The sequence below is a fragment of the Andrena cerasifolii genome, chromosome 16, assembly GCF_050908995.1.
Source record: "Andrena cerasifolii isolate SP2316 chromosome 16, iyAndCera1_principal, whole genome shotgun sequence".
Lineage (NCBI taxonomy): Eukaryota > Metazoa > Arthropoda > Insecta > Hymenoptera > Andrenidae > Andrena > Andrena cerasifolii.
In genome coordinates this window covers 9,239,823-9,259,314 of record NC_135133.1, presented here as the reverse complement: position 1 = coordinate 9,259,314, position 19,492 = coordinate 9,239,823, and the positions used below count along the sequence as shown (strand labels likewise).

General features: G+C 47.3%; 5 protein-coding genes across 9 annotated transcripts in view; 1 reads left to right on the top strand and 4 right to left on the bottom strand.

Annotated features, from left to right (window-relative positions):
• Positions 1-19,492, top strand: part of LOC143377468 (cell growth regulator with RING finger domain protein 1) — a 47,990-nt gene that overhangs the window by 791 nt on the left and 27,707 nt on the right. The window contains exon 1 of one of the 2 annotated variants that reach the window (XM_076828716.1): positions 15,901-16,745. The exons of the other annotated variant lie outside the window; for it this stretch is intronic. Within the exon in view, the coding sequence (XP_076684831.1) occupies positions 16,648-16,745 (98 nt within the window). The 5' untranslated portion in view covers positions 15,901-16,647. Of the gene's footprint in view, positions 1-15,900; positions 16,746-19,492 lie in introns of those variants that run through there. 2 annotated transcript variants of the gene reach the window in all.
• On the bottom strand, positions 155-3,994 carry LOC143377462 (uncharacterized). The gene is made up of 9 exons (XM_076828701.1): positions 3,772-3,994; positions 2,445-2,858; positions 2,277-2,330; positions 2,124-2,204; positions 2,004-2,051; positions 1,654-1,926; positions 1,272-1,584; positions 767-1,208; positions 155-583 (listed from the first exon to the last, which is right to left on the bottom strand). The coding sequence occupies exons 1-9, from the start codon at positions 3,827-3,829 to the stop codon at positions 350-352; spliced, it is 1,917 nt and encodes a 638-aa protein (XP_076684816.1). The 5' UTR covers positions 3,830-3,994; the 3' UTR covers positions 155-349.
• On the bottom strand, positions 4,861-7,471 carry LOC143377477 (uncharacterized). The gene is made up of 5 exons (XM_076828730.1): positions 7,165-7,471; positions 6,837-7,108; positions 5,775-6,046; positions 5,366-5,652; positions 4,861-5,307 (listed from the first exon to the last, which is right to left on the bottom strand). Exons 3-5 carry the CDS (start codon positions 5,905-5,907, stop codon positions 5,170-5,172), a joined length of 558 nt encoding a protein of 185 aa, XP_076684845.1. The 5' UTR covers positions 5,908-6,046; positions 6,837-7,108; positions 7,165-7,471; the 3' UTR covers positions 4,861-5,169.
• Positions 7,613-13,594, bottom strand: LOC143377478 (uncharacterized). 4 transcript variants are annotated; one of them, XM_076828731.1, is made up of 3 exons: positions 13,058-13,594; positions 10,551-10,604; positions 7,613-8,433 (listed from the first exon to the last, which is right to left on the bottom strand). In XM_076828731.1, the coding sequence occupies exons 1-3, from the start codon at positions 13,118-13,120 to the stop codon at positions 8,137-8,139; spliced, it is 414 nt and encodes a 137-aa protein (XP_076684846.1). In that variant the 5' UTR covers positions 13,121-13,594; the 3' UTR covers positions 7,613-8,136. The 4 variants fall into 4 exon arrangements, with proteins under 4 accessions (XP_076684846.1, XP_076684847.1, XP_076684848.1 ...); XM_076828732.1 differs by lacking the exon at positions 13,058-13,594 and adding an exon at positions 11,340-11,894; XM_076828733.1 differs by lacking the exon at positions 10,551-10,604 and having other exon boundaries at positions 13,058-13,561.
• Positions 14,116-15,155, bottom strand: LOC143377479 (acylphosphatase-1). Its single transcript, XM_076828735.1, has 4 exons — positions 14,925-15,155; positions 14,844-14,860; positions 14,436-14,545; positions 14,116-14,352 (listed from the first exon to the last, which is right to left on the bottom strand). Exons 1-4 carry the CDS (start codon positions 15,064-15,066, stop codon positions 14,238-14,240), a joined length of 384 nt encoding a protein of 127 aa, XP_076684850.1. The 5' UTR covers positions 15,067-15,155; the 3' UTR covers positions 14,116-14,237.

The window sequence follows — 19,492 nt, the reverse complement described above, 5'->3', positions numbered from 1 at the left end:
TTGCTCCTTCCCCCTCCTTCGATCCCATTATTGAACGTTATCTGTTTATTCGAGATTGGCGCTGCTCAGATGATACGTTCGACCGCCGTTCCGCGAGCTCGGATCGAGCGTGTTTTGGGATCGAGTTTCTTTACACGTGGCAAATTCTTACGACTGCTTTTGAACGCAAACTTTTATTAACTGAAAATGTTTCCAAGCATCTCGGGGTAAACTCATGCAAACAAACTTTATAAAGTGAACGTTTTGTAATCAGTGAGAAAGCTTCGCTGAGAATCGGATATCTCGAAACGTACGCAACGTCGAGTAGTCTCTTTAGCAATCGTCGCGTATTTTACATCTTTTGAACGACTTATATGTCAGGATACGCGGTCCCTACGAGGTCGTTGCCTCTGTACTTGAACTTGTGCGTGACGATGTCGAATTTCGTCCCTCCCAGGGACACCGGACAGTTACCATCCGGGCGTGCGTAAAAGCACACCGTGTACAACGCCATCTCCAGCTCGGGCGAGGTACCCACGAATATGGTCGTCACTGGTTTGTCATATCCGTTGTATTTCGTGCGTACTTTGACGATGGAAGCTTTCTGTAAAAGGATGCGATAAATGGCACATGTACTTTGAGCAATTTTTGCTAAAGAGCCATCAGAATTGTACCCCCTCGAGGTATTCAGGGTGAAGAATAAATTCATAGATTTCGAAGACCTCGAGGAGGTCAACTCTCAAAAGACTTTCACCCTTTCTAATTACTCGAAAGCAAAATAGCTTACATTCCCCAAGTCGACCTTCTTCAAGTACCCACTGTAGTTCACTTTCCCGGTGGCCTCCTCCTTGCTAAAGAAGATCCAATTGTGCAGGCCCACCACCTCGGTGCCAGTAGGCACGTTCTTAAGCTCCGCCATGAAGACATGCTCGAAACCGCAGCTACCGATCTTCCCCTGCCCGCGGGAGAATAAATTGAACCACAGCTTCCTCAGCGTGTCCTTGTAGTCGTAGTAATCCTTGCGGACCTGTCCCTTGTCCGCCAGAAATCTCATAGCAGCGGACATCACGTTCGTGCTAAGGAACGTGTCCACCAGGAGGCTCTCCTCTTGCCTTTGCAGCGGGCTGATGTGCTCGTTCACGTTCGTGTCCGGTTGGTAGTTGTCGTAGATCGAAATCACCTTCTGCACCGTCGGTCCTTGGAACCCTTCCGCGTTCACCGTGAACAACCTGCAAGTTTCCATTGTTCATCAACTCTAGAACCACCTCCTTACTCTCTGTCTGTAAACTCACGGTTGTGACGCCTCGTCTGCTGTGCTGCCGCTGGTCGTCTGCTTCTGCAGGTTCAACGTGATATGTTTGTTCGCGTTGTTGTTGTCCTTGATGAACAGAGCTTCCGAGAGCTTCTCCAGGTCCTCGTCTGTGATGGTGTTCCCCTTGCTGTAGGTGGGGTTGCTCGAGTACTTCTTGTCTGAAGCTGCTGCTCCTGCGACGGCTGCACCTGCGAGCGCGCCGCCTGCGAGCGCACCACCGGCAGCTATTGCGCCTGTGGATGGTCTAGATTGCCCTGGTTGAGTGGGGGTCTGGGGTCTTGGTTGAGCTTGTCCTGTTGAAACGCGGGAAATTATGTGGTTTATATTCACTGCGTTGTGGGACTTTCTTCTGTGTAATGTACCTGGTTGATTGGGATAGCCAGGCTGTCTTGGAGAGGGCGTGGGGGAGTTCGGTCTGCTACCAGTACCAGCAACGTCGGCCCAGGTTCTTCCAGGGGATCCAGGGCTCCCTGGTGAACCGGGGCTTCCAGGTCTAACTGGAGATGGGCTCGTGGGGCCTGATGGCTTCAGGGGACCCACGTATAGGGTGGATACTTGATTACCACCGGGTTGATTGGGAGTTGGTTGTGCTGGCCCTGGTGCCCCCATCGGCTTGGCATTGGGTGTGGGTGATCCTTTGAGGGAGAAAGTTTGAGGATGACTAGTGCCCCTATTGTATCTTACAGTAGTCAGGTGAAAAGGTATTCTTTACCTGAGGGCAAGCCTGTTGGACTTCCAGGGACGGAAGAGGGTCTGGAGCCTGAAATAGAGAATAGTTTCTTACAAATTTTACATTCGATTCTTCTCAGTGATAAATGCTACCACTCCACACCTGGCGATGCTGGCTGAACCTGTGGTGGAGCCTGAGGTTGAGGTCGAGGTGCTGGGGTAACTGCAGAAGTTGGCCTACCACCTGAGACACCAAAAATCTTCCATCACATAAATCCTACACCATTTCCTTCGCTAATAGAACGCTATACCATACCTGGCGACTGAGGTTGCCCAGCCGCTCCTCCCTGAGCGGCACCTGGTCTCGTTCCTTTTAGAAAAGAAGCTATTATTATCTCTTCTACCTTTCCCAACAGTCATTCCTCAACTTCTAAGTGAAACTGAAGAACAATCCTTTCCAGAATACAATTCCCATTCAATTTACCTCCCCTGTCGAATTCTGGTCCCTGGGAAGGTAGTTTCGGTGGCTGTCTTCCGGGTTCCCCAGCTCCAGTTAGGTCTGCAGCCCAATCCCTGTACCCCTGCCCGGTATTACCACCCACTCCTGGTTTACCCGGCTTCGGAGCCGAGATGTCCAAGCCCACCTCCGTTCCTGGGTTCGGTCTACTCGGCCGGGCATTGTTCCTTATATTCTGTCCAGTTGAGGCGACACCAATAGCCAAGCCAGGGTCACCAGCGCCAATAACAGCCGGCCCCACGTTGCTTTGACCACCTCGCGGCTTAGCAGTGGTCGGAGTAGCTGCTGTGCTAGGGGCGACCGTTGTGGTAGTGGTCGTCGTCTCCGCGTCCTTGTCCTTGTCCTTCTTCTTCCAGAACTTCCATCCTGCCTCCACGTCCACTGTAAACCGTCGAAGCTTTGGTAAAGACTTTTTTGGAAGCTAATTTGTTCTCGGTTGAAACCGTGGGATAAGCTACGGCGCGTGCGCAATGCTTGACGATGGGAACCGCCTCGAGGAGACTCGTCCTGAGGAACGCCTTTGTATCTATTATTGGTAAATCTGCCGTAGGGTCGTCATGGTCGTTCATTCCGGAGATACCAAATAATCAGGCCGAATAACAACGCATCAGCCCTCGTATTCAGAACACAGATAATACGTTAATGATTTTAAGAAAGTTAGTGTTCGGTCGTATTGGTGCCGCTCGGGTTTTTCCTCGGTTTCTTTTTCTATTGTGACTTATCTTTTATTTTCTACCGTTGGATAATCTCGCGCTTCTGCTCGGTGTTTTGATCGCGCGATCGACTACGAGCGTGAACTCAAGATAACCTTGACGATATGTAAAGAAAAAAGGATTAAATATAGGAGAATGTTTAAATAGTTCGGACGCTCGATGGGAGATAACGTACGTTTTCTCTCGAACAACATTAGTGTATTACATTGTGCAACGCTTTCGTAATGTTTTAATACTTTCATAGATTCAGAGAGTTTTTCCTTCTCTCAGTTTTATTATACATACTTCGAATTCATCTTAGATTCTACCTTTAATTACCCAAAAGTAGAAAATTGTCAATTAAAATTGTAAAGCCTCGACGGTTCTAAGAAGCTTCGAACCGTTTCTCTTTCATTACAGTTCCAAAGGAAAAGTTAGCGGTTCAATGATAAACAGGAAGCGTTCCTTTCACTTCTAATAATTTCTCTAAAACTTCATTTCCTACGCCTTGATTCCAACGCGCAACATTCAGTTACTCTAACGCTAACGCAATCTTCGAAGTCTATTAACAATTTTTATAATCAAACAGATGCTTCACTTACCGACGATCACAGACAGCGCAATTATCGCGAGGAGCACCGTCGCGGTTCCGGTCTTCATGGTTCCCTGGCAGACACTAGGATCGTTCTGGGATCGATTCGATCTAGATCAACGCAGTTGGGCCGTGCGTTGCCGCGACGTAGGCGATTTAAGACGAACTGAGGCCAGCGATTCAGCCGCCTCCAGGCGGTCACACTTTCCTCTTGCCTTCTGAATTCTCATTGGCACGCTCGCTCGACCCTGGCGAGGTTGTTGCACGGTCACTTCAATACTCACGAAAAGCCTCGTCGATCTTCTTGGAAGAGTGACGTCACTGATGTCAGCCCGTGATCTTGACTCCATGGTCAAACATCGAGCTCGCTTAATTCGATCCCTGCTGGGCGTGATACTTACCAATTGGAATCGATTCCTAGTAGCGAAATACCGTGGGCGACACCTACTCAAAATAAAGGACCCTTTATAAATATATAAACCTCTCGGGAGGCAAACTGATCGATTTTCTGTAGATTTCTCGCTTTCAGTGCTGAAGCACGCACTTAGTGCTTAATTTATCAAGTTTTCCTGCTTTTTTATTTTATAGATACTGGATGGGATCGGTATCGATAGTTTCAGAAGCCGGTACACGACAGAGTTCTGCACGTACAATTCATAGTGATGTCACAGACGAGGTATAGAATGCACCTTTCATCATATGTAAAGGTTCGTCACGTACTTAAATAGATGGGGGCTCTGGAGTCTTACCATTTTGTATCGCGTGCAACGTTATCGATTCAGAGTCGAATCCAACTAGCGGTTAGAATTGAAACTAAACATGAATTGATTTTTACCTACGCACGGGTATGCAAGAAACTTACAATTCAATCACGGACGGAGTCTAATGGAATTTCGGCTTCCGTTGCAGCTGCACAGTAGTGCGAAGCGTTTTAAAATGACATGGAAATGGTACGTAAGTGGTCTCGAAATGATAAATTACTTGCGGCATAGGAATTACAGGAAGAAGGAATTCCCATCCGTTCCAGCAGCTCGCTGAAATATTCTAACCTCCATTTATCCTCCTAGATATCTTCTCGCGCTCAGAACGACCCTAGCAATCATTAGAACAGTCTTTATTCGAGAATAACTAATACGGAATACTCTTCCATTTCTTGGTATATCCTATATACATATTTACACGTTCTTTATGGTAATTACGAGCTCGTCCAGGCTCGCGACTTAATACACAACGCGCACGAGGCATCGGCAACACGTGAATTAAAAGCGTGCCACGGTAATTCTATTCCACTTATTAGCATGCATTCAGGATTCGTGAATAAATCATGCACGTCGTTTCGCAGACAGCGCAGTGACGAGGGAAAATCGTTTTCGCCTTCCATCCAGCCGTGAGTCATACTACTTAGTCGTCAAGACCCAATTAGAGGGAAGTATATAGCAGCCCACAGGATAAAGAGAACTAGCAGCACCATCATCAGCTTCGAACGAAATCTGTCCCAGCCGACAAGTACGAACTTGGACCTTCTTTCCTCCTCTGCCAGGGAGTACTGAAACGCGATCAGTCAGCATTAAAGTGAATTACGATCGGCGCTAAATTCTACTCACATCGTCGTCGATGTCGTCGATGTCCTCGTTCCCGTGCAGCCTCTCGGCGCTCAGGTTTCCACGCATTTCGATGGATTTATCCTCTGTCGCCTTGGAGCTGCCCTGCTCAGGCCCGAGCGGTTCCCTCGGCTGGCTTCTCGATGTCCCAGGACGATCGACGGCCGACAGTCCGACGGCCACGCTTCGGTTGTCCGTCACTCGCGATTTGGTGGACTTCTTGAGCCTCGTGCCCGTTCCCTTGCTCGTCGAGGCGGCTATCGAGGCATCTTTCGTTGCCACGTCGCTCCCTGCGCATTAATCACTCGCAGTTAACGGTGCCGGGGAACCGAGCGTTGGTACTCTCCGAGAAATGTCTACGCTAGCTGCTTCTGCGGCTAGGAGGTGTCAGTGGCTGCTGGAGCTACTTTACCCTTGCTGGGATCCTTCTGCTGGGAAGTCCCGGGGTCTCGTGCTCGAGGCAGCGAGCTCTCCAAATGTCGCGCGATCTTCTTCCCTCTTTCCTGCGTCAGATTGCTGGATCGCTGGTGGCTACTTCGGAGCATCTACCGGGACGGCTGAACCCCGAGTCTGTATGACGCGGTGAGTTCTACGGAACCGTCTGCTCCGCGATTTCTACCACTCGCGGACGTTTAACTCTGTGTCCAATCGAGTCGGTAGAACGTCCTCGGTTTATCTCTCGTGCTGCAGAGAGTTACAGAGATTAGATAAAGATTCGATGCCCCGACGAATTTGCTCTGTGCAGCTTCAACTCCTCCGCGTGGCTGCATTAAGTTTCGATCAGGGAACAATCAATCACCGATCGTAGGCACGAACGTCTAAGAAATTTCATATCTTTTCGTCCGCACCTTGTAATTCTATCATAGCTTGTAACTACGCTCTTGCTTCGTGTACTTTATTATACGTAACCAAAGGGTAACCACTCGCTTAATAATAATAATAATAATAATAATAATAATAATAATATTAATAATAATAATAATAATAATAATAATAATAATAGTAATAGTAATACTAATAATAGTAATAATAATATTAATATTAATAAAAAATTAATAATAGTAATAATAATATTAATATTAATAAAAAATTAATATTAGTAATAATAATATTAATATTAATAAAAAATTAATAATAGTAATAATAATATTAATATTAATAAAAAATTAATAATAGTAATAATAATATTAATATTAATAAAAAATTAATAATAGTAATAATAATATTAATATTAATAAAAAATTAATAATAGTAATAATAATATTAATATTAATAAAAAATTAATAATAGTAATAATAATATTAATATTAATAAAAAATTAATAATACTAAAATAATAATAATAAAATCGAGTGCTACTAGCAGATTACTAGTGCAAGAGGGATATACTCATCGCACTGCTAAACGTGGACTTTTTCTTTTCCAAAATAATTAACCCCCTCCCCCAAAAATGGAAAGATACACATGTCCCGTACCTTCGTGAGCATCATACATTAGGTCCAACTCAATATCTCGCGAGTCAGGTGTCGCAGATCGCCACGGATATGTGATGCAGGCACGAAATGCGGTATCCTTCGCCTTCCTCGTGAAAAACGTCCGCTACCGAATTCTCATCGTGTCTCTTCAGGGACGCGTCGCTCGGCGAGACACGTTTTGTCTCAGAGCGTCATATATTCGATTATTCGCGAGTAACTCGCGCGAGATTCACGCCACGGCCTCGCGACGAGCTTCACGCTCTTCGCCGTAGCTCAGGTGTTATCACTGTCGTCGTCATCGATGCAAAAGGTGCCCTGGCATCTGCACCAACGTCTGCGGTTCGTAGCCCCCGCCGCGACTCGTCACTCGAATAAATACAGATAACATCCAGCGCACGTATTAATTTAATGGACCCCGATAACCGAGCCACTCCGTGTTATCGCGAGAACTTTTATCAAAGAAGATAGACTTATGGGAAGAATTCCCTATTGAAATTAGTTATCTGTGGTCAGGTGCGATCCTTGGGCTTTCACGTCGCTCAATGTCTCGACCAGAGTTTCACCACGCTTGCTACTAAACCGTTCCGAAGACACTTTTCACATCGCTACAGGCTTTATTGGCTTACGTCTGATACAAACACTTAGTAAAAAATTGTGGATATTTCTCGTAAAATTAACAATACTAGACATCGAATAGCACCCAGCTTCAAACAATGTCAAGGATCCTCCGAACAAAACTACTTTCCTCCTGTACGATAAAAAATTCTCGCCCCGTGTATGGTATATATAAATATATTTACAGTATCGTTACAATACAGTCGTGATCCAGGAGATCTTCGCTTTTACAAAAGTCCCACGCTCTTCGCACCTAGCACCGAAGGGCAAAGACTTCTATAGGTGAGAATAATTGAGCGAACAGGCTCCGCGAAGCGCATCGCGCAACTCCCACAACAGTCCCTCATATCTCTCACGAATCTTCCACGCAAACATCCGTGATCCATCAGACAACATAGCTTTCGATCTCGCCTGACGCTCAAGGACTCCACTCCGACACAAAACAACGTCCCAGATCTACGTTAAAATCGCCATGCACAGTTTGCAAATTCCACTCGAGCACTCTTCTCTCAATCAGGTCACTTCCAGCGCGGATCGTCCACTTTTCACTCGAAGAAGCCCTCTGTCCTCGCTGGTACCGCGCGGCTTCAGCGCTTAGAACAGAGGCGGAGAGGAAAGCGACGGAGAATTTCTCCTTCCGAGTGGAAGAAAGCGGACGCCTCCAGCTGTGGTCGGACGTCGGGGCTCACAAGATTCGATATTGGGCGAGGAACGTGTAGACGATCACCCAGAGGACCAGCGCCACGATCACGGAGACCAGGAAGATGGTCTTGAGGACGTGCCAGGGGCTCTCCAGTCGCGGCTCCCCGCGACTGGTCCAGCTCTTGCAGCCGCCGTTCCTGCAGGGGATGCTACCCGGCTGGACCTGCGACGCCGCCGCGACGCTGCTCGACGGCATCGTCGACTTCACCTCGCCCAGCTCTGTCTCCTCGCCGTTCGGCGACTCCGTCTTCGTCAGCTCGAACCGCGACGGGCTCTCCATCTGAAAAGCAAGCGCGCAATGAAACTGGTCGATCGACACGCGCAGACACTCCAAATTCCAACGCAGAAACGATAAACGCACGTTATCGGTGTCGATTCTCCGCTCGTTAGCGGCTTCAAGGTCTGCAATTAATGTTTGAACAGATGCCACGAACGGTGGATGGGACGAGTGTTGGAAGAAGCTTCTCGAGAAAGAATTGTTATTTAAGATCGATTGGTTGGCTGCTTGGGAGATTGGTCGCCGAATTACTACTGTAAACTGGGGAAACATTGGCAGATACTTGACACGCATTAAAGAAGAAAAAGGGGAAAGATTTTATGTATTTTCAAAGGATGCAATGTTGCGATATCTAGTTAAGGGGGGACCCCACAATGAAGCCACTAACAAAAGACCAAGTTAGGAATTTTTTGTTCGTATAAATAAAAATATAGGGCTTCGATTTTTTATATAGCGTTAAAGCAATCTTTGTTTCGCGTGAATTTGTTTTTCTTTATGAAAAATTGTACAAAATGGCGGTGAACGAAATGACTTCCCGGAGCACTGCAAAGAAACTGGCCCACACTCCCGGGAATGACTGGATCATCTGAAAAGGAGATACAAAAAAAGATATATAAACTGGAATACATTATCTTTGACCTAGCGTAGGATTTTTTGCAAGCATTACAGCGCAAATTTGTACGTAAAAAATTAAAGTCAATTCTTCAAACTGCTATAATTTCCAAAATAATTTGAATTCTGCGAAAATCTTACGCTAGGTCAAAGACAATATATTCCTGTTTATATATCTTTTTTTGTATTTCCATCTCACAAGGGAACATCGCGAACCCGGAAATTCAAAAAATTCTGAAACTTCGTGAATATGTAGGGAATTTCCCCCTGATTACAACGCAATTTTCGTTTGCTGCCCAAATTCACTCTAACGGGGTGTAATTGACCTCTGAAAATCCGGTTATTTTCCAATTTGGAAACTTTTTTTTCCATTTCTTACATTTCGCGAGTTATAACAGAAAATCGGAAAACAGCCGAATTTTCGGGGGTTAATTTCACCCCCTTCGAGTGAATTTGGGCAGCAAACAAAAATTCCGTTGTAATCAGCATCCAGTCATTCCCGGGAGTGTGGGCCAGTTTTTTTGCAGTGCTCCGGGAAATGATTTTCTTCACCGCCATTTCGTACAATTTTTCATTAAAAAAAAAATTTCAAGCGAAAAAAAGATTGTTTTAAAATTATATAAAAAATCGAAGCCCCACATTTTTATTTATACGAACAAAAAAATTCCCAACATTGCTTTTCGTTAGTGGCTTCAGGGTGGGGTCCCGCCTTAAAGCGAACGCAAGAATGTTAATTTTGATATCATATAGCAAAAGCTTCCAGAATACGCCAATGTTCCCCCCACTTTGCGATATCTAATTGTTATTCTTCGAAAAGGAAGAAGCAGTGTCCTTCCCTTCCTCGATCCAAGCGAAATCTATCCGTCGAATGTGGTTTCAAGTCCGGGCAGCAGAATCAGGTTATACTAGTTCCCTCGACCACAACTTCCTATTTACCAATCCCCGTTGAAATGGGAATCTCTAAAATATTTTCACCTTCGACGCTCTCCGCGAGGATCACGCGGAGGAGTGTGATCCCCAACCGGGCTCCACCTTCGCCGAAAAATAAGAGAACAAGAGCACAGACACCTGTCGCGACTAGAATACCAAAGAAACCCTCTGCGATCGTGCACTCTAAACGCATCCAGTACGCTTATGCAACTACTCCAAACGACCCATCGTTTCGCAATCATTCGCGACCGTACATTCGAGGCTGGAAATGATTTTCGGCCCGGAAGAGAGGGAATGGAAGGAGAGCCGCTTATTTTTCAAGCGGCGACGGAAAAGTGGGTTGCATTATTTCGTTGGAATGCTTGGACATGTAGAGAAGGAGTTTCAGATAGCGGCTATCGATATTTGTCGGCGTAAATCTATCGAAGGACGCGGGTAGACGCACTGAAATCTCAGAGGTGAAAGGCTTAGCTGGGAGGGATAATTACGTGGGGCTCTGGAATCCGAGTCTTGGGAGGGAAAAAGTCTGGCTGGGGGTCAGGTCTCGTCCCGTAAACCAAGCACATCATGCTGCTGACCTGGTTCAAGTACGGGTAGTCCCATATAGATCCTGGGGATGGCACTATCACCATCTGCGTAACAGATCGAGTCATTAGAATCCAGAGACTGGCGGTAAAGAATACTGAAATTTTGAAACCCAATCGCTGCAATTATTGCGTAGGTCAGTGGCGGATTTAGCGGGCGGCCGATCTTCGCAAAACAATTATGATTTTATCCAAACAATATATCCTTTCTGTCCCACTACACTTAGCTCGCTTTTAGTAAACTCCCGATAAAATGGGGCCTCGGAACGTCGCCACTTGGGCCTTTCTTCTTAAATCCGCCACTGGTGTAGGTGCCTCCCCTTTCCTGCTTATCTACGATTATTTCGACTGCACGGTTCAGCCAACTTCGCTTCAAAATATCTCCGACACTTTCCCTTCCATCGTCCCGCAAAAAGCAATCGGTCTCTCAGAATCGAATCATCCAAGCGTTGAGCCTTGCTCTGTAACACCGCGAACAACGGTTCCCGAGGAACTTTCGCCTGATTCTATAATTCCATCGACCAGCTGACGAAACAGAGAGGAACGATCAGAGAATCTAGGTCTTCCTAAGCAGCCTCCTCCAGGTCTTAAGGTCGCGTTCGTCGATCGGGTCAACGATCCGTGAACTCTGCTCGATTTCATCGCTCAATTCCACCGAGTGGATAATTCCCGCGTTACAGATCGCCGGGGTGGCCAAGTATCCTACTCAGACACCGTCGAAATGGGCATGGAACATTAAACCTTGAATATTAATTCCCCTTTCCGCGGTGAAATCCAACTCACGTTATTAAACGCGTATCCATAATTCCTGGTGTGACGATTCCCCTCGTTCTTCATGCTTCTAGGTATCACGCGAGCCTCTGCGCCAGGTCCACGTACCACGAGGACGTTGGGTCCCCGGGTTTTATCATGCTATCAGCGAGCATTCGTTCGATTAAGGTCGATAAACCAGCGGATTCCCAGTTGGAGAGCAAACGCGAGGGAAGGTAGTTGTTCGCCCGCGCAGGACACCGTAGGAACTGACCAGTTAGCCGGAGCGAGGCCCATAATCAGACCTTATCAGCCCCGACCCCTGATCTTTCGTTATCGAGCGGCTCCCGTGCGAACGCTCCAATCTCGTGGATCGCTAGGAGGAGGATTGACGCTCCCGTTTGATTAATCCATTCATAATGCTCGGCTACTTGTGCAGCGCGAGCAAAGGGGAACGGTGGCGTTGAGACAATGCCGTTAACAGAGCGATGAGTTCGTAGAGGTCCTACCCCGTCTCCTTCAACCGAAACCTGTTCATCAGCTCGAGGCACCTAAGTTCCTTTACGATCTGCTTGGAATTAAATGGGAAACAAACGGTGCGTCGAATCGTGGGGAACACAGGGGCCTGTTACGTGAGCCGCGGCGCAACAGGTCCGTAGAACGCACCGGCTGTAACGCGGGTATAATGATCGCTAGGGTACCTTGCGTAACCTGGTGAGGCTCATGTTTTCCAGGTAGAGCTGCAGGTCTATTTCCAGGAGTGGCGATCGGATGGAGAGCTGCAGCGGACCGTGGACGGGAATGCCTGTCGCGATCGATCACATCGAAATTTAACCCCCGCAGGGGAGAACACGACGCTTGATGCGAACCAGTTGAAGCTCGTCGACTATGTTTGCGCAGCCTGCGTAGTATTTGTTAATGTCTGAAGTGAAGCACGAGCGGAACTTTCCATCTTTCACGCGACGAAATGCGAGCCTGGTACAATCGCAGCTAATAGAATCGAAGCTTAACCGATTCCACTGGGTGGATAGGGTTCAAGGAACCCCCGCGACTGATTAGGGCCGTGCTGGAAAGGTGAAAGTATCGGGACGTCGAACGTGACGTGGAACGAAAGTTGTTGCCTCTTCGAAGCTCCTTCGGGCATCGAACGCCGCCCGATGCTTAATGCAACGATGTTTTTGCGGTTAATTAATATACATGCGGCGCGAGACACGGCGGACTAAGACGTAGGGGAAAAACTGCTTAAAGACTCGATGGAGAAAAACATTTCTGCAACTGGTAATTGCATCGTTTCCTTGTAAGGAACAGGTGAAACGAGGCACGCGATTATCTCTGCCGCATCCGCGATTACCGCGACGCGTATGCAAGGTCGCGGCGGTGAAAAACGACGCGAAGAAACTGCCATACGGTCGGCGAGGAACTTGGGGAGCCAGTGCTGGTGAACATGCAATGAGCTGTGCGTGCCGAGAACGAGTTTGCAAAGCTTAATTGAGGAATCGAGAACAAAAACGGGCTAACCGATATTGTTTGCCAAATTGAGTTAACAGTAATGTATTCCAGTAGAACAGTAGATTATGCTAGTCGGATAACGTAGGAGAGATTAATTGTATTTTATAAAAAGGGATCGTAAGAGTTACGTTCAGTTAATTTACGTTTTAAGGACACTCGATGAATGATTATCTTCTTTTAGAAGATTCCACTCTGGGATCGAGTGGGACAGATGTTAACGTCGGTGGCGCACTCGTGCTCACCTGTTGTGGGTGCCAAGTGTGCTGGAAGAAGCTCTTGAAGCACCTCATGCTGCTGGATGGCATTCTTTCGCTGTTGACAGTGTCACCTCATCACCCACGAGCCTTCCAACGATCACTCTCCTACTCGTTTGGATCCTCAGCCTTGGGATCGAGGAGCCCGCATCGCCCCGATCGATCGGCTCAGCGCAGAAACTTCGTCTCTCCCCAAATTCCCAAGATTTTTTTACTCTCGAACAGACGTCACCCTTTTTACTGCGCTATGTCGGTGCAGATGTGTGATTCATCGCCGCATCAGAAGTTAATCAAGTCGCCAGGCAGACGGTGCGCCGATGCACGGCGTCGCGACACTGCGCCTACGAGCAACGAACGGCCAAGCGAAAGTTTTGAAGCGTGCACGGCGGTGCGCGGCCAACAACTAATGAAGCTCGAGCGGATAGGAGCCGCGCGGAGCGCGTAACGTCTGCTGTTCAAACCTGGCCGCGTTACGCTTGTCACGGTGCCGCAGAAAGGAACGGGGAAATTGTCGTTGACGTTTCTCTGGGTAGCTTGTGGCATTCCGCAATTCTTGTAAGTTAAAACAGAGCTATTGGTTACTGAACTCTGCAGACGCGTGTCCAATTTTGAGTGGTTGGGGATTGGGTACAGGTGTGGGGCACGCTTAGAGTTCTAGGAATGACCTAGAGGCGGTAGGAAGAGACGAGAATTTCAGAAGCCAAACTGGTCGGCTCCACTTTTTGTAAATTTCTTAATGTTAGTGGTTAAGCGCTTAGGTAGTGCTTCACTTGTCAAGTTTCCCTAGATTTTATTTTACAGTGTCCATCGGGTTGTGTTCTGTCAGATTCCCAGCTGTTTATATCTTCATACAGTCGCACAGTGGAAGTCCTCGTGTCAGGCTCGGTATTCGCGGAGACGCAGATCGAATCGTCTGACATTTACGGAGACTGCATTCTACGCAGAGGTTCTTCGATATAATAGGGTAACGGGATCTCGGAGTTTTTCTCCTGGCAGAAATGCCACGGTGAATCGAATACCGCGAATGGATACCTCGGTTCAGCGTGTCTTTTTGTTGCACGAGGCATTTTATTACAACGCAACATTGGAAGGTTTACTGTAATTTTGGATGAATCGTAAGGCTACGAATGATAAGTTAAATATTATAGCGTGTAACTTAAATGAACATTCATTTCTTTATATCAAAGTTGGAGAACGTAGTATTAGATATCTCCTTCTCGTTTCGAAACTCCGCCTTGTCTATGGCTGACTGGGGACTTCCGGTATACCGGAGCCAGTGCTTCCTGCAACAAAAGTAGGTTGAAAGTCGAGCACCCGTGGTCGGTACACCTGCTCGCTTAATCTTGTTGATTTTTGGTAAACTTACATTTCCTCCACCTTATCTTTGTCACCCTCCAGGCGCCCGACAACTGTGCCGTTATCGGTGTTCATGCACCATCCTTTTAAATCTAGTTCTTTGCCACGCTTCTGAGTATACTGTATTAGTCACAGAAACATTAAATAATTGCAAGATTCTTTATACATATTCATATAACATTCATAGATTATCTCGCGCCTTTAATAGGCATCTATTTTACCGACTAGAGAGACAATTTATATTTCAAAAGATAGTTAATTCAAGTGCCGCAAATGTCGGAATGCACCGGTAACTGCGCAGTAACATTCACGCCCGCCAGATGTCGCTTCTGTACCAAATTGACCGCAGACTCGATGGTTTATTTCTCCGTGTTTTACGATACTTACGGAAGATTCATTACCCGGGAACGTTACTTACCTTTCTAAAGAAAACACCTGGAAGGAACAGAACCCGCGATTAGCCCCGTTGCGGTTGCACCGCGTCGAGATGGTCACTTACCCTGCACTATTCCATGAACCTCGAAGTCCACGCCGACTAACTTCGACATGGCCGGTTTTGGATTCTGCGACGTTACTTCTGGCAACGACGAAGATGCAACGAGCTGGCAGAGAACGATTTTCAGGTATCCTTCGATCAACATTCGATTAATGCACGAAAAGCATAAGCGTGCGTGGTGCGTGCCGCTCGCCACGTGAAACAGCAATTGACTAGATGTCGCCAGTCGAGGTTAAATCAGCTGTTCCGGCTGCTTGCACCGGTATCCTTGGAAACTATTCTTGGTGCGTTTCAAAAAGAATTAAGCTCAATTTAGGTTTCCACCAGAGCCGATACACACCGCGCTTACATGAAATCTGTAGCCTGTTAAATTCAAATTATCTCGTATTCACGCTAAAAACACTCGGCGAGCAGTGAAATCGAGATGTACATCGATTCTTGCCTTCGAATTTTAAACACCCGACGGTAAATCACGCGAGCGGAATATGTTGATCGAAGTTGCCTGTCATCTTCTCCACAGAAAATCTATCAAAGGAGACTGCAAAAAATTGCCACCTATTTAATGAATTTCTTGCAACCTGAAGTTGCTGTGCTTTTTATTTTTCTATCCGGTCGATCAAATAATTATAATCATGAAAAACTGGAATACGTTAGCCGTCTGCCTTATCGCCGTTGTTCCATGTAAGGCGTCCAGTGGACTTTAAATGCCAAATTGCCGGGGAACAGGAAATTAATGATCGCGCGGTGACTAATGGTGTGATTCGCTAAGCGGGCATAATACAGAGACAGATCGTTTCCGCGAGCGCGCCCGGACGATTTGTTTCAATTTAAAAATCAAATTCTGTCCGCGTTTTCCCGTGGCTAATCGGGATTACGTTATCCGCGCCCGTATTGGTCGATGCGCCGAAGCGCGCGCGCACAGTACCGTGGCAGCAAAGAGTCGCGAAGTACAGCGGCGTATAAGTCGCCCCCACCGCGGGCACCGCGGCCAGTCTCAAGTCACAGCTAACGCGCGTCGGATGGTGTTTACGCGCTGGTCCCCCCCCCCACACCCCCCTCGCTCCACCGTGCACGACTGCACGCGATTATACCTGAACGTCCTTTATCGCGAGCCTTCCGAGAGCTCGCGTTAACCAGCGGCTCCCTTCGATAATCGATCGATCGTGACGTCGCCGTGCATTGTCCCCCCTCCCCTCCCCCCCGCCGGTGTCGATCTTTAAACAGCCTACCTGTGTCACGGGCATCGGCAGGTCCGTTGGCGATTCTGCGCTACGATATGAGGGTCGCGTGAAGCCGAGTGCGCGTCATTCCGACGAAAACATCCGCGACGCTCTGTGAACGCGGGACCGCCTCTGCGAAGCGGATTCCGGGGACACGAAGCGAGCGATCTCTCGCAGGTCCGCCCGCCCGCTCTGTCGCGTACAAGTAGGAAGCAGCCGCCGAGGCCGTTGTGCTGTGTCGGTCGATGAGGTTAGGGCGGCGACGTAGTAATCGCGCCACGGGAATTCGTGCACGCGATGTGGCTTTGACAGTCGGTACCATCGTTGCCACCGCGTCGCTGATCACCGAGCCTCGCTCGACGGGACGTTGTGCGCGGCGCTTGGGGGCGATAACACGGCCGGCGACTTTTGACAGCGCGCTGCTGAAAGTGAGGTTAATTCGGGAGGCGGTGGTGTCGTTGCGCGTGTGCGTCGTGCTGTGAGAGGAAAGCCGCTGCGACGATACGATGACGGCGATGTTAGTGTCCGTGGCGGAGCTGTCGAACATTTTCTTCGTACTCGCCGTCTCGATATGCTTCTGCGGGGTCTTCTTGTTCATCATCAGGTATTTATGGCCACCTCTGTTCTCCGTTCCGCTTCGCGCGCGGCCCTGACGTTCCCCGGGTGTCGAACGCCGCGGTTTCAACGAAATCACAATAGATCAGACAGCCTTTCGCAGTCTCGCGATAGAGATCACGTTTCGCGGAGTTGATCTCTTCGATATACAGTTATCTACTCTCGATCGAACGGCTTTTCTGCGTTACGCTCGCTGGCTCAGTGGCTGCGACCGGTGGCTCGTAATCGCGCGGCTCCAGTTCTAATCCTCTTTGGCTGATTATTATTTTCTCCGCTGCGCGCTAATGTTCGCGAAGCTTAAGGGGGAGGTTCTGGTCTAGAGCCCCAAAAAATAGGTGATATTTAGGAATTAATTAAAGGAAAAACTACTATATATAATTTAATGGGACTTGTTGCATTCTATTAAGGATGTCTTATGTTATAGAAATATATTTTTTGTTTTATAATTAATCAGTGCAAACAGCCCTGGGGAGTCGTTAAAGTTAAGGCGTCAAAAAATTGATCCAAATCGGTGGGACCTGTATCTCTAAAAGTTATTATCCGATTCGACTGAAACCTTTTTTATTTTGAAGAATATACTTCTGGCTAGGGGGGGGGGGCTAAAAAAATTACAAAAAGTTGAAAATTTATAATTTTTAAAGGCGTTGAAAGGACGAAAAATACAGGGAAAAGTGATTTCAAACGTGAAGTGTCGTTATTTTCTAAAAAAAATGTAATTTTTGTAATTTTTTTAGCCCCCCCCCCCTAGAAAAAAAGAATAATCTTCAAAATAAAAAAGGTTTCAGTCGAATCGGATAATAACTTTTAGAGATACAGGTCCCACCGATTTGGATCAATTTTTTGACGCCTTAACTTTAACGACTCCCCAGGGCTGTTTGCACTGATTAATTATAAAACAAAAAATATATTTCTATAACATAAGACATCCTTAATACAATGCAACAAGTCCCATTAAATTATATATAGTAGTTTTCCTTTAATTAATTCCTAAATATCACCTATTTTTTGGGGCTCTAGACGAGAACCTCCCCTTAATATGCATTTAAAACTTATTCCACCACCGCTTGGAAGAAATATTACTTGTGTTAGAAAAACTCGCGGACGTCTATGTGATAATTCCTATATTCCATTAACTTTTCAACGCGTCGAAAGCATTGAAATTAATTACTTTAGAAAGTAATAAGAAATGTTAGCGTCGCATAATTGACTCTTATCAGATATATTTGGTGGGCCAGAATTGTGGGTCAGGGATGTACACTTCCAACCTCGCCATGACCCATTTACGGGTCACGGACACGCGCGAAAATGACTCCGCCTCGTATATATATAACTTAATCGTGACTAAAAAAAAAAAATTTCACATGACCCACATACGGGTCGGGCGGCGGTGACTCAAAAGTTGCTTTGCTTTGGCTCTTGCAAGGGGGCTGAGAGTGCCGTGGCCGTGTTAAGGGGGTTAACGACCCACTCCGTATACCTGCTCCTCTCTCGTTCCCAAGAACATGGCCCGTTAAAGGTTCAAACGCGCTGAACACACACGCCGGGCTTCTAGCCTCTCGAAATGGGTCGACGCACTCTTAGCGAGGCTTCGTTGCATTCGACGCGCGCGCTATCTTCGCGCAACGGTATTATCAATCGGCCTGTGCGAATTGAAAGGCAAACGTGTCCAGCCCGTTGGGATGGTCAGTGCTTCGATAGGCACATAAAAGTCTCGCGTCCCTCTGCAAATCTTGCGGCCTCCTCGCCCTCCCAGCGTGATTTAATGCACCGCGAAATACTTCGCGAGTCAGTAACAATATTTATGCAGAAGATTAGCGGCGCATAGAAAAGTAACCAACCGCGCGCGTCGTTATTCCAATTCCTCAATTGCATAATGTTCCGCCGATTACACAACGCGCGATACCCACTTGCTTCGACTCTTTCTCCAGCCTTTTTTCTCCCCTTCGAAAGGTAGGTCCGGTTCAAGCATGTGCGCCTGATTTTTTCCCCCCTCTTTCGTTGAGGTTATCGGAGACGCGGTAAATTCTGTTCAATTTCCAAGGAGGAGCGCGGAGAAATTTTTGGTTCAAGATCAGCGGTTTGCGGAGGCTTCAAGGTCGCCCCAAGTTTCTTTCGCTGGAATCGTGTATTTTCGTTGGGCTTTATTGCGCGTCTCAAGGCGACCGAATGGCCGTTTGTCGCGTTCATTTTACCATAAACAGTGGCCATAAAGTGGCCATTATCAACTGGAACACGGGTCCTATGATATTCCTGTGGCGATGTGCACTGTCGACACTGTCTTTATCCCGCTCACTTCCACAAATACCCGTTCAAAGTGCAGCTTCTTTCATCTCAATCGAAATTCATATAAAAAAGAACTCGAGCGAAAAATAAACGTGACCTTGGGCTTTCTGCGACCAAAAAGATGGATTCGGCTTGGCCGTCGAGTCCTTACATATTTAATAGCCCAGGAAGTAGTTCAGTGGGTCAATTTAAGTCGGGCCTGTTATATAATTCATTTTTGCAAAGGCGGGGAGAATAAAACAACGCGAGAAGTCCCGGGAGTTCTAGGGGTCCAGGTTCTTCTTTAAACATGTTACCCCGAGATTCGCGATGAAAGAAAAGTCGCCAAGGTCGTCGAGGTAGGGACATGAGTCCCACTTCGAAGCCTGGCGATACACTCGCCCGTCCGAGGGAGGGAAGAAATTGACGAGTTCGATCATTATCTACCGCAAGGTGGTTTTCTCTCGCGGTGCC

Coding starts and splice junctions, on each gene's coding strand:
- LOC143377462 (XM_076828701.1), bottom strand. CDS start 3,829: ATGAAGACCGGAACCGCGACGGTGCTCCTCGCGATAATTGCGCTGTCT. Junction 2,331..2,444: donor ACCAGAATTCGACAGGGGAG/GTAAATTGAATG, acceptor CTTTTCTAAAAG/GAACGAGACCAGGTGCCGCT. Junction 2,205..2,276: donor TGGGCAACCTCAGTCGCCAG/GTATGGTATAGC, acceptor TTGGTGTCTCAG/GTGGTAGGCCAACTTCTGCA.
- LOC143377477 (XM_076828730.1), bottom strand. CDS start 5,907: ATGCTCCGAAGTAGCCACCAGCGATCCAGCAATCTGACGCAGGAAAGA. Junction 5,653..5,774: donor GCAGAAGGATCCCAGCAAGG/GTAAAGTAGCTC, acceptor ATTAATGCGCAG/GGAGCGACGTGGCAACGAAA. Junction 5,308..5,365: donor TCGACGACATCGACGACGAT/GTGAGTAGAATT, acceptor ATCGCGTTTCAG/TACTCCCTGGCAGAGGAGGA.
- LOC143377478 (XM_076828731.1), bottom strand. CDS start 13,120: ATGCCATCCAGCAGCATGAGGTGCTTCAAGAGCTTCTTCCAGCACACT. Junction 10,605..13,057: donor ACACTTGGCACCCACAACAG/GTGAGCACGAGT, acceptor TCTGTTACGCAG/ATGGTGATAGTGCCATCCCC. Junction 8,434..10,550: donor ACTACCCGTACTTGAACCAG/GTCAGCAGCATG, acceptor CTTGCTTTTCAG/ATGGAGAGCCCGTCGCGGTT.
- LOC143377479 (XM_076828735.1), bottom strand. CDS start 15,066: ATGTTGATCGAAGGATACCTGAAAATCGTTCTCTGCCAGCTCGTTGCA. Junction 14,353..14,435: donor AAAGATAAGGTGGAGGAAAT/GTAAGTTTACCA, acceptor CTTTTGTTGCAG/GAAGCACTGGCTCCGGTATA.